We start from the raw sequence: 21,168 nt of genomic DNA on the forward strand, positions 1-21,168 counted from the left end.
ACGGAGGGAGGGACGAGGAGACAGGCCTGGGACACCTGCCTCTTCCCCTCCCTCCTGATCCCTGCCCTGAGACTTGGGATCTGAAAAGCCAAGGAGATCACCAGTATGGCAAGGATGGGCTGAACTGGGCTGGACTGGGAGAAAGTAGTCACTCACCGGAAGGCCAGGCAGACCAAAGCCAGGGGAGCCCACATCTCCACTGGCCCCTGTGGAGGATGCAAGATGCTGGGCCCCTACAACCGAGCTGCAGGACAAGCAGGACTCCCCCTGGGTAAAGAAGAGGAAGGATCAGAAATACTCCCAGGTAGGCAGAGGAGGGCAACCAGGAGAGCGGAGTTCCCTCACCTTCTCTCCTTTGATGCCTTGGATGCCAGGGTCTCCCTGCAGGGAAAGAAAGGTTTGTGGGCTGAGACAGGGCATGATGGGGCACCCCCAAACTCCCTGGCAATATGCGAGGACAGCAACGTCACACATGCAAACCGTCCAAACACCTAGGGGTCCCACAGGGTTCAAGGCCAGCACCCCAGAGGCAGGGTTCATCAACCCACATAACAAGCAGGAGCGTGGCGGGGGAGGGAATGAGGCCAGGTTAAGTTACCCTAGTGGAAAGTTCCCGCACATACCCTATCGCCTTTTTGTCCGACAGCTTTCGGGTGGTCCTGAAAGAAGGGGTCTGTGAGAGAGGGGGCTCACCCAGTCCTGCTCAATCCTTTCCTGCACCCCTAAAACACACCCAATCCTAGGACACAGCTCACTCACAATAAAGGTGGGATCCCTCCCAGCTTGCCCAAAAGGCATCCTAGAGTCTCCTGGAAAGCCCTGGGAGGTTGCCATGGAGACCTGAGGTGGCACTCTAGCCCAGCCCTGAGCTCTGTGGTTCAGACCCCTTAACACCATAAGAGCCTAGACTCTCTGCCCATAATCTCTCTGTAGCCACGAGAAATACACAGTCCCTCTGGCCAACTCCTCTCTATGATCATGCCCCCAGGTTTCTTTGTGTGTTGGGGGAGGTCCCTCTGTGGTCACCCTGGGCACTCACCCTGGCTGGTACAGGATCACCAGGCTCCCCTTTGGGCCCTGGCTTTCCAGGGAGTCCGACAAAGCTCTGGAACCCTTCAGGCAGTGTTGGGCACACTTCACAGGGGTCACCCTAGCAGAACGGAAAGGCAATAAGTGGACAGGGTGGGGCTGAGACCCTGGGGAAGGCAAGGAGCCTCTTGCACATACCAGCCCTAGACATTGGGTCCGCCAGAACCCCACCCCCAACATCAAAGTGGACAGCAGGAATGCCGCTGGGGCTTCCTGTTCAACTGACTCATTCATTCACCACAAGATTCCAGGGCGGCACAGAACTACATCCTCGCTGTAAGCCTTGAAACATGACTGCGTCCCACTGACAGACATGGAAAATTGGGCTCAGAGACAAGCTAATTGACTCGGCCCTTTCATAACCATGTGTGTGGTGGAGGCAGGGTTTGAACCCAGCTCACCCCCAAGCCAGGTTCTTTATGTTCTTGTTGCACATGGACATCAGAGGAAGAAGGGGTGGGGGTCCCCTGAGGAATGTCCAGCACCCCTATGCCTAGGGCCTTGATGGTCACTGTCATTTGCAGAGAGGCGGTCCCATTCCCACCCCGATCTGGGCAGCCAGGCCTGGGACTCACCTTCTCTCCCTTCACACCTGGTTTCCCCTGTTAGAAAAGAGGCAATGGGCATCAGTGCCAGGGCAGAGGGCTGGTGTGCCAACTGAGGGCTGGAGGACCTAGCCCCTCCCTCCAGAGGTCTTGGAAGAGCGACCCTCCCCGACTGGATTGAAGTCACTCACAGGTTTCCCACCAGGGCCTTCCTTTCCTGGGATCCCAGAGCTGCCCTGTGGTCAGAAGAAAGGATAAGGGGTTGCCTCCTGGCCAACGCGACCTCGGTGCATTCCCCTTTCCCCACCCGTGCCCCTCTGTGATGGCAGAACATTCTTTGCCAAATCTCCCCATCGCCATTTGTCCCATTTCCTCGGTTCCTGTTGCCTGCCCTCCATGTCTAACCCAAGTCATTCTGGGTTTCAAAGGAAGAGAGAAAATGAGGCCTCTGTGTGCCCCTTCACTGGGCACAGGTTAGGAGGTGATCCACGCCACCCCAGGGAAACCACAGCACCACACACAGAAATTTCCAGAGCTTTCTGCACATCCAGGCACAAGGCCCTAAAATGAGCTTGGGCCCTCCAGCAAAGTCCACTTTGGTCTTTACAACACTTAGACCTGCCCATCCCTATACCCGGAACACAAGCTAAGGTTTCGACCTCAGTGAGCACCGGGATGGGGACAGGACACTCCCCGCCAAGGGGCCTGGCCAAGCCGAGCCCAGCCTCCTCCTCCAAAGGCCCGGCCTCCTCCCTGGGACTTGTTTCCCCTGTGGGAAGCTGCCCCAGCCCCTTCTCCTGTCTCCTTCTGTCAAGCATGGAGCTCCCCACGTGACCGCACTCCCATCTATGCTTACCTTGTCTCCCTTAGGGCCTGGTGGGCCACCTGGATCCCCCTGAGGGCAGAAACAGAGTCAAGTGGAAGTTTCCAGGGACCTCTCACCACAGCGAGATCTTCTACCCTCACCCTCTCCTCCAGCCAGGACTCCTGGGACAGAGCCTTATCTTCCCCGCTTCATTCCCTGGCCAGAGTGGGAGAGGGGTCTCTGAGAAAAACACAGCAGCAGGAGAAGCAAGGAGGTACTCACCGGGGTCCCAGGCAGTCCTATCCCAGGGGGTCCAGGGAGGCCGGGGGGTCCAGGCTCTCCTGCCAGCCCCTCAGGCCCAACAAAGCCAGGGTCTCCCTGGCACAGACATAAGGTGGGCATCAGAGACCTGCTACCCCAGCCCTGTCACCCCATCTCCACCCCACAAACATCCACAACTCACCTTCTGCCCTTTGGGCCCAATGACACAGATCTCTCCTGGCCGGCCCTGTCGGGGGATAAGGGGGAGGGTGTACAAACAGCCCTGAGGCCTGGCTATCATGCACGCTAATCATGTGAGATTACGGGATCAGGTTGTCGTTAGTTTTTGGGCTGTGAGTGTTAGTAGTACTGTGTTTAGTGAGTATTATGTTTCAGTGCACCCACTGGGAGAGGTGAATGCCCACCTGTCCCACCCTCCCCGCCCCCTCCCCCAAACCAGAGCCCACCCTGGTGCCCCGAGGTCAGCACATTGTCAACCTTAGGGTGTTAGAGGCTGGGGGCTCTGAGGCTGGGAGCAAGGAGGCCTGGGCTCAGGTCCTTTTCTGTCCCCGCTTGTGCCTCCTGGGGCACAGCCCCTCCCCACCCTGTGTGAGCAAGGGGAGGCAGCTGGATTCCGAAGGTTAAATCCCAGCATTCTCAGACCTCGTGCTGGGGGTTGTGGTGGGGAAGGGGGTCCCAGGCACCTACGTCCCGGCCTGGCTTTCCCGGCACACCCTTGAGGCCTCCGTCGCCCTTCTCGCCTTTCTGGCCCTGGGGAAGGAAGAAGCACAGTGACCAGGATGAGGGAAAGGCCTGGGACAGCTGGGCAGCTCCATCTGGGGGAGGGACAACTGCCTTCTAGACCCCCGGTCTCTGTCTCGCCTGAGAGTGAATGGCTTCAATCACCACGGGAGGGTAGACAACAGGAAGAACTTCCAGACCAGCCAGGCCACTCACTGGGGGAATCTGTGGCATTTCCCTCCAGGTCGGTTGGGTATTTGGACAAGGCAGGATGACTAAGGCGGGGGAGGAGGGTCCTGCCAGCTCTGTGCCCACTGACATCCTCTCCTAAGAGAACCCCGATTCCTCCTTGCTTATGGCGGTAGAGCCTGCAGACCTCCCTGGAACCCGCCCCTCCAAATCCAGGCTTGTTACCTTCTCGCCTGTTGAGCCTGGGAGTCCTGAGGGTCCCTGAGATGAGGAGGGGAGACAAAGGAAAGGAGGGGAGGAAGGGAGGGTAAGGCTGGACCCTGGACCCACCACCCCTGCCCTATCCCTGGTCCCACACTCACCAGAGCTCCTGACTCCCCCTTCTCTCCCTTTGGGCCTTCTGCACACTGAACAGGGGAACATGGTGTTGAGCGGGGGCAGAGGGTTACCTGATGGGCTGCCAAGCACACAGCCCCTCCCCAGGGGCTGGCCCCATATTGGCCCTGAAGCAAGCATCACCTCCAAGTCTTACCTGAAGTGGGGCCTCCGGGGAGATTCGAACACAGTCATTGCCCTGAGGGTAGGGAACAAGGGATCAGGGGTGGGAACTCTGGGGAAGTCCCCTAGACGTGTTGTGAGGAGGATCGGCCTGGGAACCCCATAGTCCTAAGTATCCCTAGAAAAGAGGGGCTTCCACACCTGAACCCCTAGAAAGACCCTGGCCCTCATCCCACTCCCCTGATCTGGGCCAGGCTGCAGGCTTTCTGCTGGGATGATGAGATGATGGCTCACATCCCACCTCACCCCAGGGCACAGCTGGCAAAGGTCCTGCCACGGGCAGGGCTGAGACACTTACCCGTGCTCCCTTCTCTCCCTTGGAGCCTGGTGGACCAGGCAGGCCCCGCTCACCTTTCCCTCCCTGAGAGTGAAACCAGAATGGAAGCTAGGACCAGAGGGGCACATGGGAGCCTTGAGGAAGCTCTCCCCACCCCGTCCCCTCCACCCATCCCCCCACATGGGTAGGAAAATACGCACACATGTGAGCAGTGTCCTGCCCCGCCCCTCCCCCCACCACACACAAGCATATGGATTCCACACCCATTCATCCACATGCCCTCCTACCCCAAGAGACTATATATGGCAAATCTACAGTCTCAAGGGGGGTATCCCATCCCCCACACCCGTACCCAAGCACATCAGCTCACACACAGCACAGCTGGAGGCATGTGGACACACACACGCACGGTGGCAGAAACCCATGCTGGCTGAGTGTCAGGCTGCCTGACTTCAAACCCTGTACTTGCTAGCATGTCACTCAGAGCAGGTCATGTCATCCGTCAGTCATTTCTGAGCCTCAGTTTTCTTCATCAATAAGACGGTATGAACAGCCACATACAAGCCTAATTCACAGTTGCATAGCTTCCTCCCGTCATGCACAACTCTGCGGCCTCATTAGGCCCACAGGTACATGGGTTTCTCACTCTAGCCTTTGTGTGCCACACTACGCAAACATGTGTCCCAAAGATGCTGTAGCTGCACCATACACAATCATCTAAAAACACCTAGTCAGACATATGTGGCCACGCTGGGCCTCAATTTCACCTGAAGTAAAATGATAGCACCCACCCTGTAGGCTGAGTATTGAAGGGTTCCTAGAAGGGTAAACAAATGCGCACAGCTGCTGGCCTAGGCCTGGTGCACGAAGGGCATCAGAAAAGGGAGTTCTTAGCATCTTTGTACACACACAAACCCTGCTTTCCTCTACCGCATACACCTATCACCCTACACACATTACAGGCTTAGGTGGCCCTGATATAAACACACAGCCCACAGGGTCACATGCTGTGGGAATGGCTGGGGTTGCAAAGAGGACAGGAAATGTCCTGTTCTCCATTAGCACTCACCTTGGGGCAGAGGGAGCAAGTGTTCCACCTGAAGGGACAGAGGAGATGGGTATCCACTTCCGTAGAGAGAGAAACCAGGGCTCAGAGAAGTCAGCAATTTAGAAGGGTCAACAGCATGGTCAGCAGGACCAGCAGGCCTGTATCCAGCCCCTGCTATGCTTCCAGGCAACTAGCGAGCGACTCCATTATCCTCAGCTGTAACTTTGCAGAGGGTCTAACCTACCTCCTCTAATCTGCCTGGGCTTTGGTTAGTTCTGCTCAGTTTGCTGGGATAACATAGGCTGCTTGATTTCCTATGGTAACCCTGCACATCTGGGACCATCAGCCTTTACCAGATTGGTGGGGATCTGAATTGAAAAGAGGGGTGGGAGCAGAGGAGGTACTCCTGATATCCCTCAAAGTCAGGGGCCTTGAGCTGAGGGGAGCCGTGGTTGTTCCTTGGTGGACGCAATGTGGCGGGGTCAACTCAGCGTTAGACTACGAGAAAAATGGTGACTCTTTGCTGCCTATTAGGAAGAGAGCACAGTTGGGTGCCAGGTGGCCCACACAGAGCCCATCTTCCTTGCCCTTCCTGGACCACAGAGGAAGCTGGACCAGGGTCAGCTAGGGGGGGTGTCAGGACCCGACCAAATGCTGTGGGGCCCTTGCACGGTGCTGAGCCAGCCTCTCCCATTCTCTACTCTAGGAGACCGCAGAAGCCTCCCCAGAGCAGGGGGAAGACCTTTGGGGAGTGTAAAGCTGGAATCAGCACAAGGCCCTGGTCCTGCCAGCACACCACCAGTCTGTCGGCACCACCCCATGCCCAGGCCCTGAACCCGAACACACTGCATGATGACAAGGAGGTCACCGGCTCTCTTCCACACAGCCCTGCGCTTGGTGAGATGGCAGTGGGGGTCAAGTCCGGCTCTGGAGTGGGTCAGGGAGTGAGTATGAAAGTGTACAAGACCCCTTGTCCTCACCAGGAGGCTGCAAGCAGCTCTAGCAACGTCCACTCCCGGTCTTGCCCGCTCCACCCTGCAGCACCCTCATTCCTCCACATTGCTGTCCTGGGCACCATGGACACAGGGCACTGAAAGGGAAGAGCAGGCCAGAGGTCAATTCTGAGCCCTGGGGGTGAGCACCTACCCACCTCCATCACACCATCAGGCCAAGACATCCACACTGTCTTGAGTTGGATTGAGGGGAAGCCTGAAATATTGAATCCTATAAAACAAGCTTACCCTCCTTTCCCACCCACCCACCCAGCCTCACAGCTGTTTTTCAGAAAGGGAAACTGAAGCCCAGAGAGGAATAGCAATACACCCCAGGTCACACAGCATGCTGGGGCAGAGTATGGCCCAGAATCCAAGGGCACCGTGACTGAAGGCTGGGCTCTCCCCATGATGCCTGTGGCCATTTGCTGCCAACTCAGCAGGAGTGTCCTCCGGGGCTACCTACCCCCCAACCCAAGGAGAGGCAGTGGGCAGACAGGGCCCAGCATCAGGCCCCCAAGGAATGCCAGGAGCTGTGTAGTCAGCCAGCACCCCTATGCTGAGGCTCTGTGCCCAAAGCCTGGTCCAAAGGGTTCACGCTGGCACCTCCCCTGCTGCCAGTCCCTTGGGAGACTTACCTCATCGGCTGCTGTCTCCCGGTGGACCTGAGGGAAGGGTGGGGGGCGTGGGAATGGGCAGGGAGCTCAGGGGGCTGAGCACTGTTTCCAACACCCCTACCCCCAAGCCAACAGGAGTGAGCACTCTAGAGAGTGCCAGGCACTGCGTCTGTCTCACCCCCATCCGTCCTTCTTGATCAGAGCTGGCACCTACATGTCCTAAGCTCTGTCCAGGAGGTGGGAAAGGCGGGAGGAGAGTGGGAGTGGAGCACCTTATCCCTGGGGTTTACAGGGTCACAGAGGGCAGACTGATGGCACAGGGGGTCCTCCACACCCCTACCTCTACCTTTGCTCTCCTTTCTGCCTTCTGGCTGATTCTTCCCGTCAGCGGGGCATCCACCTGGGCAGACAGAGCAAAGAGAAACCCTTGAGGAGGGGGAAGTTCTGGGGCTCATGCTGGAAAGGGGCACCCAGGCAGGGGGCATTGACCCCAGGTATGCCCTCAGCCTGGCATCTGGCACCTCCTGGGGCATCGAGGGCCCGCTCAGGCCCCTGTGGCTACCCCAACAGGTCTCCCTCCTTCCCCCCCCCGACCCACCCATGTGATGTCAGAGCAAACAAGACCATGCATCAATGGGATCCTGTGTTCTTGCAGCCCAAGGCTGGGCAGGATGCCCAGGCGGGCAGGGAGACTGCCAGTCAGGGGGTGGGGCTAAGGGAGGAACCAGGCTTCCGTGCCACCTCTAAAGAACCTGAGAGTGGGCAGGGCAGCTGGCCATGGTGCTGGGTGTAAAACCAGTCTGGCACTGGCTGGCCCTGGGCCCAGGAGAGTGAGCCATCCCTGCGGGGAAGCAGTACGACCTGACCTCTGATCCCAGGTACCTCTGTCCTGAAGAAACTGCCTTTGAGGGACAAGCTTAGTCCTGCCCTCATCAGAAGAGTCTGGAGGGCATCTGTGAGGGTCTAGGCAGTGCCAGAGGTAGATGGTACCATTCTCAACACCCATAGGTAGGTGGGCACAGGGCCACCCAGTGGTGGCCAGTGGGCTGTCTCTGCCTCCTTGAATCATTTAGGGGTGGTGTATAAATAGGGAGGGCTTCCAGCGCCCCTCCTACCATGGGCCCATGGCCAACTGATCCTGGTGGCAGACGTCAGTCAGCTCAGGGGAGGGGTATCTCACGTGTGCCTGCCTGTGCTGGCATCTTCCTGCCCTGCCCACCCACCTGGCTGTTTTGAGGTTCCTCCAGGCAGAAGCAGCGGGTGTAGACCTTGCCTTCAGACTGTGGATTGATCTCAATGAGCTCATTGCTCTGGGTGTCCCGGCGGGCCTTGGAGGTCTCTGGGGGGCACTGTTCAGTGGAAGAGCAGGGCTAGGGTCAGTACAGGAGCAAACTCCTCCTAAGACCTCCAGGCATCACTTTCCAGACCCTCATCTCCAGCACAGTGTGTCCCTGGGCAGTCCAAGGGCCGGGCCACTCACCCCTGCTGGTAAAATCTCACAGCAGCCCTCCTCCAGCACGAGCTCCGGGTCACAGTAGATGTGCACCTGCTGAAGGTCAAACTGCAGGGGACACACACATCAATTTCACTTCATTTTATCAAATAGCTCTGTGTCCTGGCCCCCCAGGAGGCACAGAGATGTCTCCGCCCCAGGATGTGACCTCAGGGTGTTTCCATTCTGGCCTGGGAGACATCAAAAATAGAGCTGTCACCAAAGGCAGAACAAAACTGCGCGCACAGGAATGAGGGAGAGGAGGCCCAGAGGAACAAAAGAGGAGGAGGTTCCATTCATGCTGGGCTTTGAAGGGCTGGTAGCTACTCAGCAGATGAGTATGCAAGGAAAGGCATTCCAGGTGGAGGTAACAGTGTAGGCAAAGGCACGGCAGTGTGAAAGTACTCGGTAAGCTGGTTGGCTAGGATGAAATTGATCAGAGCAGAGCTGCATGGAGAGAGGTAAAGGAAGACAATGCTGCAGACACTTATAAGGACCAGATCATGAAAGACCTTGAATGCCGGGTAAGTATGTTTACGCTGCATTTGGAGGGCAACAGGAAAGCAGGGGAAGATTCTAAGCAGAAGGACTTGCTCCGATACAGATTCCAGGAAGCTCACTCAGGTTCCCAGAAGGCAGGAACAGAGGTCAGGGCCTGACCTAGCACTTACCGAGACAGGCTTGCCCTGCTCAGCATCCAAGCCTAGAAATACATGGCCCACAGGCCTCATGGGTCGCCGGGGCCCCAGAGGCTGGGAGGAGGCTGAGCTGCAGTCCACGTGCACAGAGGCCACACGTCCAGCCACACTCAGCATCAGCTTGTGCCAACGCAGGTCGAAGAGCTGGGGCACTGGGAAGATGCAGGACACAAAGTCGCCATCCTGGCCCTGGGCCCTGAGCTCCAGGCTCCGCTCTTGGCTGTTGACTTCCAGGGAAATCTGGGTAGAATTTGGAAAGGGAAAGGACAGAGATTCAGAGCTCCAGAGTCAGCACAGACACATCCAGGGACCTCAAACTCATTTCACAGGAGGGGAAACTGAGGCCCAGGAAGAGAAGAAAGATGGCTAGGGTCAAGGAGCTATACATCCTGAAAGAATGAGGCAGGTATTGGTGGGCTGGGGGCAGACTTGAGGGTAGGCACAGGATGAAGCAGGGAGATCCCAGACATCACAAGCCGGGATGAAAGTTGGGCTGGCCTGGTACTACCCAATGCCCTAAGAAGCAGTCAGGGCACGGAGGAAGTTCACCTGTGGATACCCATCTGCATCGGTCACTTGAAACAGATACCACGTCTTCTGGTGGGTGTGTTTCTTCAGCAGTAGTGTCAGCACCAGGGCAAACTCCTCCGGGAGGCCCCGAGGGAATACTCGTCTGCAGATGAAGCAGGGAGGGTGCCCCGAGGCTCCAGTGAGGACCCAACTGCTGCCCACCCTGGACCCTCAGGACTGCTGAGCCTACCCAAGACATCCACAGGCACACACCTTCCATCATATATATTCATTCACTCTCCACACCTTTACTGAGTGCCTTCCGTGAGCTAGGTGTGGGTCTGGCTGCTGGGAATAACAGTGGTGAAGGCTGGGCACGGTGGCGCACACCTGTAATCCCAGCACTGTGGGAGGCCGAGGCGGGCGGATCACCTGAGGCCAGGAGTTGGAGACCAGCCTGGGCAACATGATGAAACCCCATCTCTACTAAAAATACAAAAACTAGCCAGGTGTAGTGGCAGGCTCTTGTAATCCCAGTTACTTGGGAGGCTGAGGCAGGAGAATCGCTTGAACCCAGGAGGTGGAGGTTATGGTGAGCCAAGATCATGCCACTGCACTCCAGCCTGGGCAACAGAGCAAGACTTGGTCTCAAAAACAAACAAACAAACAAAAACAACAAAAACAACAACAACAACAAAAAAAAACCATACACAGTGGTGAAAATACAGAGGCAGTGCTTGCCTTCATGGAGCCTTCAAGTCTGATGGGGGCAGGGAGGCCATGAGCAAAGAATCCCCGGAATGACGATTTCACTATTGCATTGCAATTTGAATAAGTGCTTCCAATGAACCCAGAATACTCTGGGTGAATAACTGAGCCTAGGGTGGAAGGAGAGATGCTGAAACAAAGATGGAAAGGGTTCAGCATGACTAGAGCAGCAAGAGATAAAAAAAGAGCCTTTTGAGAGCTGAGGTTGAAGAGGCAAGCAGGGGCCAGACCACCCAGGGGCGTGTGGGAGTTTGGACTTCACACACGTGGTGCACACACTCACATGCATGTGCACACGCGCACACACACACACGCACATGACTCTTGCCAGGTTCCCGCCCACATCCTGTGTTCTCACAGTGCCCATAGGATGCAGACATGTTCCCACCCACTGCTGGCCAGAGACAGGGGAAAGACAGAAGGTAGGTCTGCCAGGTACCGCCTCTCAGCCCACCCCGCAAGCCCAGGGGTGGAGACCAGGTTGACTCCTGGCAGGGGGTGGAATGAAATGACCCACAGAGAGGCCCCTGGGCTTAAGCCCCACATCCAGAGTTGCTGAGGAGTGTGGCTGAGGTCAGTGTTGATTCTCAGTGGTTGCATGGATGCCTTTACCGCATAGGCTGGGTCACGGAGGCCGCCCCCAGGCGCAGGATGAGAGGCCCCTTGGGGTTGCGGATCTTCTTGATGGCAGACATCTTCATGAGGCTGAGTCGGCGGATGAGGTTGAAGCCTTTGGGGGAGACATCAGGTGAAGAGCTCAGCTGAGCAGGCAGAGAGGGGTACAGATCACTCCCAGAGGAAGGTCGCAGGGACGGCGGGATGAGATGGATGGGCGCTCACCAGTCACATTGGCTGGCAGGCTACTACTGTGTTCCAATTTGAGTCCTTCCTGCTGTGAAGGTGGGCAATGTGCACCTGGAAGAGAAGGGGCAGGGGGACATTAGGTGCGCTCAGGCCAAGGTTGCTGCATGGCTGGACGCTTGGGGAACCTGGGAGGGAGCAAGTTTATAGTCCTCACTCTGGACCATCAGCTAGATCCTGCCTTCACCACCTGCCTTCTGACCCTGGCTCCCCAGGGAGCCTGGAGGCCCACCAACCCAGCAAACGGTTGGGAAGACTGAGGCCCAGAGACTGAGGGCCAGGCCAAGCTCACTAAGTGAGCCAACAACAGAGCAGGCCCAGAACTCCAAGAACCCAAATCTCCCAACACTCCCAAGTCAGGAGCTAGGCCAGCAAGGGAGAGAATACACGAAACTCTACGTGGCTCTCGAGCACAGATGGAATGGGGAGCTGTGTGTTTATACATGTGCCCCCTCCATGATGTACACCCAGGTAGGGGACAGAGGAGCTCTTTAGGGGTAAGGAAACGTCAGAATCATGCACACTGTGTGTTATGTACAATTATAAGTACATGTCTGTACATGTGGGTGTTGTAGGTGCCCAGGCCACAAGGGATGACGTGCAGCTGGCACATGTGCTCTCAGCAATTGGAGCTTCCTACGTCCAAATCAGACAAGCAGGCCAGACACAAGTATGAGCCAACAGAATGAATATTTACCTGAATAACCACCTTGTGCAACAGTGAGAAGAGACTGAGGGTCTGAGGGGACCATAAGCTTAAGAGTACCACCAGGGCCTTGGAGCTCCAGGAAGGGCATATTAATGGGTAAGGGCTCCCAGAGAAGGAGATAGCTTAATTCACGTTTCCAAAGCCCTGAAAGAACAGGTGGGCAGCCATGGGCCTCCCTCTCCCTGGGGTTGACTGAGCAGAAGTGTTGGGGGAGGTGCTACAACAGGAAAGAGGCCAGAATCAAAAAGACCTTCTCATCAGTGCAGAGGGATAGGTGGGAAAAGACAGTGAAGACAGCTCCTAGAAGCTGGCCTTGCACTCCCTGGCTAGACTGGCTGGAAGAAGAAATCCTGGGGCCCAGGGGCCCGGTCCCAGTGACCCCACTGGACTCTCCCTCCCCCAGGTCTGGTCAGAAAGACCATCACTGTCTTCAGCATCACAGCAGCAATGGGTGACTCACCCCTTGGCAATGGGCCCAGATTCCTTACAGATGTTGAAATTCTCTGCCCCATCCCCCCAGAGGACCCAGTGAGGGAGAGGGAGCAAAGCTCACGCACACACAAGCAGAAGCACATATGTGCACATACAAGGGGCAGGCAGCCACACTCACCTGGGTCCACAATCCCTTTCACCTCAACTTCTTGGTTTTTTTGCTTTTCCTAGCTGGATTTGGGTCCTAGGTTCTATTCCTGCTTGGCTAGGCAGCTGAGCTACTGAGCCCAGAGGGCATCCAGCAAGGCCAGGCAAGTTGCCCGGTCAACTTCCCCTGGCTTTGGGCCCTGGAAAGCTGCACCCTCTGTCTCATCCAGAGTCTGGGCTTCGGGGCGGGCCTTTTATTAGAAATTCAGGGCCAGCTGTGGAGGAGGAGAAGCACGTGAGCTAGAGGGATGGAGTCTCCACCATGAAAAGGATCAGTGGGACTTGGGGTTCTCTGGGGAGGCGGCGTCCTTGTGCAGGGAGAGCTCACCGCCTGTTCCTCCCCACTCCACTGGTCCTACCAGCAATGTGTCCACAGGATTGGCTTACGTATTGGGGTGGGGGATTGTTCTGCTACACACAGAGACACAGGAATACATACGAATGCACAGAGCCAGTCTAAGAGACAAACACAGAGATGCTCAGAGACATAAACATACGAAGACACACGTGCACATACTCTCCAGCTCACCGCACACAGGCTCGAGGGCGCCAACACCTCAGAGCACCCTGAGCCCACACTCTGCTATAATTGCCCACATGACCACACATACATGGTCACATATGTGCAAGGACCCCAGCACCCCAGGAAACCAGTTGCAGGCCTGTGAGACTCTGACTCTCCTGTGTCATCTCACCTGTATTTGCCCCATGGCTGAAGGTAGCCCAAAGACCAAGCAGCCACAGGCCAGGAGCCCAGGATACCCACATCCTGGTCCAAAGAGGTCGGCTACAGCCACAGCACCTGAAAACCACAGAGACCGGGAAGGCGGATTTCTGAGTTCACACAGCACAACTCCACACGTGGGCAAGTCGTGGCCCGCCCGTGGGGCCCAGGCACTGGTATTGGGGTGGCAGGAGGTCTGGCCAGGCAACAGTCTCTCTCAGAGGCCCAACCACAGGCCTTGGGCTAGGATTTGAGCAGAGGTGATATTCAAAATATTTAACCACCGGTATGGCACGGATACCAGCTTTCAGGCAATGCAGAAAGCTGCCTACTGCACTGAAATAGTGTCCAGGCAGCATCCGGCTGCGCCAGTGGACACTTGCTGTATTGAAGAGAGGTCTAGAAGGTCTTAAGGCCAGAGAAGTTGGAATAGTGATGGGGGCTGAAAGCAGAGGCCATTTATCAAGACACATGGAAATATTTCAATAGTCTAACACCTTGTGCACTGTCCTGGTATTTATACCAGCCTGATACTTTACTAGCTGCACCTAGCTCAGGCCGGGAAGCCCTGCCAGGCACCCACAGGGTCAGGGGCTGGTGACTGGGCTGAGATTGTGGGCCACAGGCTTCCACAGGGCTGTGGGGGGGCCAAGGAAGCTTTCCCCATGGGTACAATGGGCAGGAGAGCAGGTCTCTAGGGCTCAGGACCTCGTTGCCAACCTCCTCCTGCCCACTCCCCCCAACCCGCTGATGGATGCTTGTCTTTTAGTTTTATTAAACCCTGATGGATCAGCCCAGATAAATCAATACAGGCTCAGCAAGCGGCCAGCAGAGCCATACATCATCTGGCCTTCCCCAGGACAGGCAGCTCACGTGCACAAACACAGAGCCATGCATGTGTCAGCAAAGCACACGCAGATGCACAGGTACACGTACATAAGGACACACATATGTGGTACCAGTGTGCATACAAAGCTATCCGCCCACAGGCATGCTCACAGAAACATATGCTCGCTGATATACCCAGACACACCAGCTTGCACATACCCACATGTGCACAGCCAGCCTATGACCACCCCTCCTGTAGGTCTTCCTGTTGGGAAGTTCTAATGCAAGTCTGACTGCATTCCTTCCAACTCTAATGGAATCCAATTTTCCTTCCCTCAATCATGGATAGGAAATGAAAACAGAAAGGGCCCCTTACCCCAATATATTTGGGATAGGACTCCAGCCCCCTTCTCCCTGGGACAGAACTGTGCCCCCAACCTATTCATCCCCCATCCTAGTGATATACACATCCCAGCTCTCAAACCCTATCCTGGCCTTCCTCCTGCCAGCCAATAGAAGAGCTGCCAGTTGTGGCGCCATGTGGGTGCATGTGGAGGCGTGAGGATGGATGTGATCCTGTCCCCTTCTGGCTCCTAGTCTCTGGTCGCCACTCCTCAGGCTCCAGCCAGAGTGGAGGGCTACAAGGACAGAGCCAGAGAAGCTTCCAAGGAAATGGCTCACCCCAACATAGAGGCGTAGATTTGGGCGCAGGGACAGTCAGAACCAGGATGGAGTTTAGAGCTCATCTCGCTCTAGAGAAGATGACCAAGGCCCAGAGAGGGAATACCACTTTCCCCAGGTCACACAGCAAGTCTGGCAGAAAGGGTCTCTCAGCCCAGAGCCCTGAGGCCACCCACTGTATCCCCACTTACCGGTGGCCGGGGATCCCCCCACCTCACTGAGCAGTGCAGGCAGCAGCCGGAGGAAGCAGAGCCTGGGTTCCTCAGGCCCGCTAGGGGTTCTTCATCTTTCCCTGACAGTCACGGGTCCCCAGCTTCCTGACACTCTATGGAGCTCTCCTGGCTGTCTGCTGCCCGGCGCACGCCTGCCGGGACTGCCGGCCACTCCGGGTGGGGGAAGAGGGGCGGTTCTAGGGGGCTGGGGACCTGCCAGGGACACTAATGGAACACAGCTGGACTGGCCCGCCAGGGAGGAGGAGGAGGAGGGCTGAGAGGGGGCTCCAGCAGCAGCAGAGGCGGCCGGACTGCGGGGTGCACAGCCCCGCCCCAGGTCTGGCCGAGCTCCCAGGCCCGCCCCTCCTGCCTCACCGCCAGGTGAGCGAGCCTCGAGCTAGGCGGGACCCTGCGTGTCCAGAGCTGCCCTGGAAAGGGGTTCCTGCGGGCCCTTTAAGAGCCAGGCCTGGAGTTTGAAGTACCCCCCTTTCCATGTCCCTGGCTGGGCCCCCAGAAGGCTGCGGGGCGGGGAGTGCGGGGGAGGGACAGGGGTGGAGGGAGAAGGGTAGAGACCCTCCTCCCAAGTGCGTGGCACCCACGATGTGGCTGCCGCCCAAGTCTTGGTGGTTAGCTTTTTCCAGTTCCTCTGCCTAACATTCCCAGTCAGTCAGTCCCTAAGTCTGTCTGTACTGGGAGGAGGGGGGGGAAATCCCCTCCCTCCCCCGTGCTAAATTAACCCCCTCTGCTCTGGCCTGACTCCCAGAGAAGCGAGACTGAGGGAGTCCCCCTATTCCTCCTTACTCCATGAGGTTGGAAGGGCTCAAATCCCTGGCCCCTGCTCTGGCTTTGCAGTTCCAAATGTGCTATGTAACCATACTCCTTTTTCTCATCTGGAAGATGGGATCGTGAGAGTATATGCCTCACAGACCTTTGCTGTAAGCAGGGAATGGGCCAAAGGCTGTAAGCACTTAGCACACGGTCTGGCACATAAAAGGAGCTCAGTAAATATTTGCTGCTATTATCGTTATTACTGTGATCCCTGGCAGGGGATGGGACTGAATTTCAAGCCTTTGTACCAGCACTGTGGAGGGACCTGCTTTATATTCACGGTCCAAGGACGCAAGAGGAATTGAGCTGGGCTGAAAGATTGGAGCTCTGAGGAGGAAGGAGTTGGTAATGTTTCCAGTTCTGTCCAGAGGCAGGGCTCTTGACCAAGGTGAACCCGCCACCAAGGGTCTCCTCCCCCTGTAGACCAAAAGCAAATTTACTGGCACCAAAGCTGAGGATCCACAAAGTAGGTTCAAGAGGCCATGAGATGCTGGGCTGAAGAGGGAGAAACTAAGCGTCCCCAATTGAGGGGGGCCCTGTGGAAGCAACGCGCCCAGCCCTGTGGCCCCAGCTAACGCTAACGCAGGGGAGGTTGTGGGGGGCAGGCCTGGGATTTCCCGTCTCCAGACCCAGAGGCGCTGAGTCAGCGGAAACCCCAACCAGGCCACAGAGGCGCCCCACTGTGGTCCCAGTGAGGAGCTGGCCCAGATGTGGCAGTGGCAGTGGTGGGGCCTGGGAAGTGCTGAGCTCAGCAGGCGGGAAGCGGAGGGGTGGGGCCTTCTGAGCACTCTGGCTTGAGGGTGGGTGGGCACAAGCCCCGCCTGCCCTGCCAGAGGGTGCTGCCCCAGCAGTGGGCACTCGGGAGAGATGGGAAACACACATAGGTCAGGCTCTGTACTGAGAACTTCACATATGCTAACTCCTTCAATCTTTACAACAACACCTTAAGGCAGAATTCCATTTTATTCTCAAATCTGCAGCACGGGAAAACACAACTTGCCCAGGATCCCACAGCTAGTCAGTGGTGGAGCAGGACTCATGTCCAGCCAGCCTAGACTCAGCACGTGCTCTTAACCACCGTGCCATCCTGACAGCTCCCACCCGCACCCCAGACAGGGCAGGTGACTGGGCCGGGGATGGAGGAACCTGAGAAGGGAGAGCCCGATGTCTTCCCACAGCACCCCAAGGGTGCTCACAGGAACAGCTAAGCCTGGGACACACCTTACACCTAGAAACACTATCATAGACACAGTCTAGGAATGTGCCCGTGCCCCTTCCTCCCTTCCACACATACGTGCACACATCCAGAAACACGCAGTCAGGTAAAGTTCTAGCACAGCACTTGGGTACGCAGACTCCATACGCATGTATAGGCACTCATGTTCACACAGACACTCCCTGGCCCTAGAAACAGTGACACACCGATGTGTAGACACACAGGATACGCCTCCACATAAAAGATACACAGAGACACATGTAAGAGCCCAGATTACCCCACAGAAATATATCCCTGGACATATCCAAACACAGGTGCATAATTCTCAGAATGCGTGCATACAGCATTGCATATACTTGAATGTGCACACACAGACACATGCATGTACACACAGACATGTGTGCACGCAAACATACATGTGCCCACAGGCATAATTACTCAAATATGCAAGCAGAGAAGCCTGCAGACCTGCAGCACATACATGTGTGCACACAGACATAGATGGCCACACAGACTCGGCTCCCAGAGAAACACCAGCTGGAACATGCACACAATGACACATGTACACAGATGCATACATGCAGCTATGCTGACACTTTTACATGCATTCAGCGCCAGAAAGCCCTGCACACCAGCAATCCGGGTATCCCATGGGGCTGGGCTCAGTGCCCTCACCCCAGATGGCATCACCACGAGGTAATCAATGCTGCTAATCACCACCAGCTGCCCTGGAGCCTGCGTGTTGCTGCTGGGTGGGGCTACCAAGGCCTTCTGGACCTGGGGTAGTATGCCCAGATGTCGGCAGTGCCCAAGGGCCCTCTGCCCCCCACTGGGGAATCCCCGTATGGCAGGGGCAGCCCCTGGGGCTGGGACAGGGTGAAGAGCCAACCCAGGGCCTGGTCCCAGGACAGGCCCAGGAGCCCCCATGCATTCATGCGGAGATGGTGTGAAGGTCTGAGGCTTGAACAGTAGACCAGAACCTCCACATGTACCCGTGCACACCTGGGCCCTGGCATATGTGCATATGGGCTCACACGCAGACACATCGCACATGATTGATTACTCTTCCGCAGATATGCCCTTCCTGACTTCCTCATCCCTTTAAATGCCACCATAATTCATTCTGTTGCTCAGGTGAAAACCTGAAAACCTTGGCTCCTTCCTTTTCCCTACCAACCCCATCTAATCCTGTCAATTCTACCCCGCAAATACAGCCCACATCCATCCACTCCTCCCCACCTCCACAGCTGCAACCCTCACCCAGGCCACGATCATCTTCTGCTGGGCTGTTTGTTGCAAGAGCTCCCAACTGATCTGCCTGCTGCCATGGGGCCCCACCACCCACTTACTTCCCACCCAGCAGCCAGTAAGACTTTTCTTTCTTTCTTTTGTTTTTTTTTGAGACAGAGTTTTGCTCTTGTCGCCCAGGCTGGAGTGCAATGGCGTGATCTCGGCTCACTGCAACCTCTGCCTCCCGGGTTCAAGCGATTCTCCTGTCAGCCTCCCAAGTAGCTGGGATTACAGGTCCCCGCCACGACGCCTGGCTAATTTTTGTATTTTTAGTAGAGACAGGGTTTCACCATGTTGGCCAGGCTAGTCCTGAACTCCTGACCTCAGGTAATCCACCCGCCTTGGCCTCCCAAAGAGCTGGGATTACAGACGTGAACCACCACACCCGGCCAGTAAGACCTTTTCAAACCCATATCCGTTGGCTTCACTCTGTTGTATCAGTCTTCCTAGAATAAAGCCCCAAATCTTTCCCTTGGCCTTGCCAAGTCCTTCATGATCTCGCCTCTGCCTTCCTGTCCAGCCATCTCACCCCAAAAACCGTAGCCACCCACTCACTTCCTTTCTCATTCCTGAATTCACTAAGTTCACTTTCCCCTCAGCCATTGTGCACCAACTCTTCTCTCTGCTGGCAAGGATTTGCCCCTTGTCTTNAAGGAGTTGGTAATGTTTCCAGTTCTGTCCAGAGGCAGGGCTCTTGACCAAGGTGAACCCGCCACCAAGGGTCTCCTCCCCCTGTAGACCAAAAGCAAATTTACTGGCACCAAAGCTGAGGATCCACAAAGTAGGTTCAAGAGGCCATGAGATGCTGGGCTGAAGAGGGAGAAACTAAGCGTCCCCAATTGAGGGGGGCCCTGTGGAAGCAACGCGCCCAGCCCTGTGGCCCCAGCTAACGCTAACGCAGGGGGAGGTTGTGGGGGGCAGGCCTGGGATTTCCCGTCTCCAGACCCAGAGGCGCTGAGTCAGCGGAAACCCCAACCAGGCCACAGAGGCGCCCCACTGTGGTCCCAGTGAGGAGCTGGCCCAGATGTGGCAGTGGCAGTGGTGGGGCCTGGGAAGTGCTGAGCTCAGCAGGCGGGAAGCGGAGGGGGTGGGGCCTTCTGAGCACTCTGGCTTGAGGGTGGGTGGGCACAAGCCCCGCCTGCCCTGCCAGAGGGTGCTGCCCCAGCAGTGGGCACTCGGGAGAGATGGGAAACACACATAGGTCAGGCTCTGTACTGAGAACTTCACATATGCTAACTCCTTCAATCTTTACAACAACACCTTAAGGCAGAATTCCATTTTTATTCTCAAATCTGCAGCACGGGAAAAACACAACTTGCCCAGGATCCCACAGCTAGTCAGTGGTGGAGCAGGACTCATGTCCAGCCAGCCTAGACTCAGCACGTGCTCTTAACCACCGTGCCATCCTGACAGCTCCCACCCGCACCCCAGACAGGGCAGGTGACTGGGCCGGGGATGGAGGAACCTGAGAAGGGAGAGCCCGATGTCTTCCCACAGCACCCCAAGGGTGCTCACAGGAACAGCTAAGCCTGGGACACACCTTACACCTAGAAACACTATCATAGACACAGTCTAGGAATGTGCCCGTGCCCCTTCCTCCCTTCCACACATACGTGCACACATCCAGAAACACGCAGTCAGGTAAAGTTCTAGCACAGCACTTGGGTACGCAGACTCCATACGCATGTATAGGCACTCATGTTCACACAGACACTCCCTGGCCCTAGAAACAGTGACACACCGATGTGTAGACACACAGGATACGCCTCCACATAAAAGATACACAGAGACACATGTAAGAGCCCAGATTACCCCACAGAAATATATCCCTGGACATATCCAAACACAGGTGCATAATTCTCAGAATGCGTGCATACAGCATTGCATATACTTGAATGTGCACACACAGACACATGCATGTACACACAGACATGTGTGCACGCAAACATACATGTGCCCACAGGCATAATTACTCAAATATGCAAGCAGAGAAGCCTGCAGACCTGCAGCACATACATGTGTGCACACAGACATAGATGGCCACACAGACTCGGCTCCCAGAGAAACACCAGCTGGAACATGCACACAATGACACATGTACACAGATGCATACATGCAGCTATGCTGACACTTTTACATGCATTCAGCGCCAGAAAGCCCTGCACACCAGCAATCCGGGTATCCCATGGGGCTGGGCTCAGTGCCCTCACCCCAGATGGCATCACCACGAGGTAATCAATGCTGCTAATCACCACCAGCTGCCCTGGAGCCTGCGTGTTGCTGCTGGGTGGGGCTACCAAGGCCTTCTGGACCTGGGGTAGTATGCCCAGATGTCGGCAGTGCCCAAGGGCCCTCTGCCCCCCACTGGGGAATCCCCGTATGGCAGGGGCAGCCCCTGGGGCTGGGACAGGGTGAAGAGCCAACCCAGGGCCTGGTCCCAGGACAGGCCCAGGAGCCCCATGCATTCATGCGGAGATGGTGTGAAGGTCTGAGGCTTGAACAGTAGACCAGAACCTCCACATGTACCCGTGCACACCTGGGCCCTGGCATATGTGCATATGGGCTCACACGCAGACACATCGCACATGAT

At 56.4% G+C, this 21,168-nt stretch overlaps 1 protein-coding gene across 1 annotated transcript in view; it reads right to left on the minus strand.

The window, feature by feature from the left end:
* The window catches only part of COL16A1 (collagen type XVI alpha 1 chain), a 51,569-nt gene extending 36,012 nt beyond the window's left edge, over positions 1–15,557 (minus strand). Inside the window, 26 exon segments of the mRNA XM_017857034.1 lie at positions 157–267; positions 346–381; positions 624–659; positions 1,040–1,150; positions 1,665–1,691; positions 1,826–1,870; positions 2,491–2,529; positions 2,722–2,817; positions 2,903–2,947; positions 3,409–3,471; positions 3,856–3,891; positions 3,993–4,037; positions 4,163–4,204; positions 4,487–4,549; positions 5,531–5,558; positions 6,570–6,603; positions 7,140–7,170; positions 7,469–7,522; positions 8,346–8,471; positions 8,603–8,683; positions 9,286–9,552; positions 9,862–9,985; positions 11,203–11,320; positions 11,431–11,505; positions 13,495–13,601; positions 15,224–15,557. Of these exon segments, the coding sequence (XP_017712523.1) occupies positions 157–267; positions 346–381; positions 624–659; positions 1,040–1,150; positions 1,665–1,691; positions 1,826–1,870; positions 2,491–2,529; positions 2,722–2,817; positions 2,903–2,947; positions 3,409–3,471; positions 3,856–3,891; positions 3,993–4,037; positions 4,163–4,204; positions 4,487–4,549; positions 5,531–5,558; positions 6,570–6,603; positions 7,140–7,170; positions 7,469–7,522; positions 8,346–8,471; positions 8,603–8,683; positions 9,286–9,552; positions 9,862–9,985; positions 11,203–11,320; positions 11,431–11,505; positions 13,495–13,567 (1,806 nt within the window). The 5' untranslated portion in view covers positions 13,568–13,601; positions 15,224–15,557.
* Between the last annotated feature and the right edge of the window lie 5,611 nt (positions 15,558–21,168).

This window comes from Rhinopithecus bieti, unplaced genomic scaffold (genome assembly GCF_001698545.2).
Source record: "Rhinopithecus bieti isolate Rb0 unplaced genomic scaffold, ASM169854v2 scaffold_44592, whole genome shotgun sequence".
NCBI classification, from domain to species: domain Eukaryota; kingdom Metazoa; phylum Chordata; class Mammalia; order Primates; family Cercopithecidae; genus Rhinopithecus; species Rhinopithecus bieti.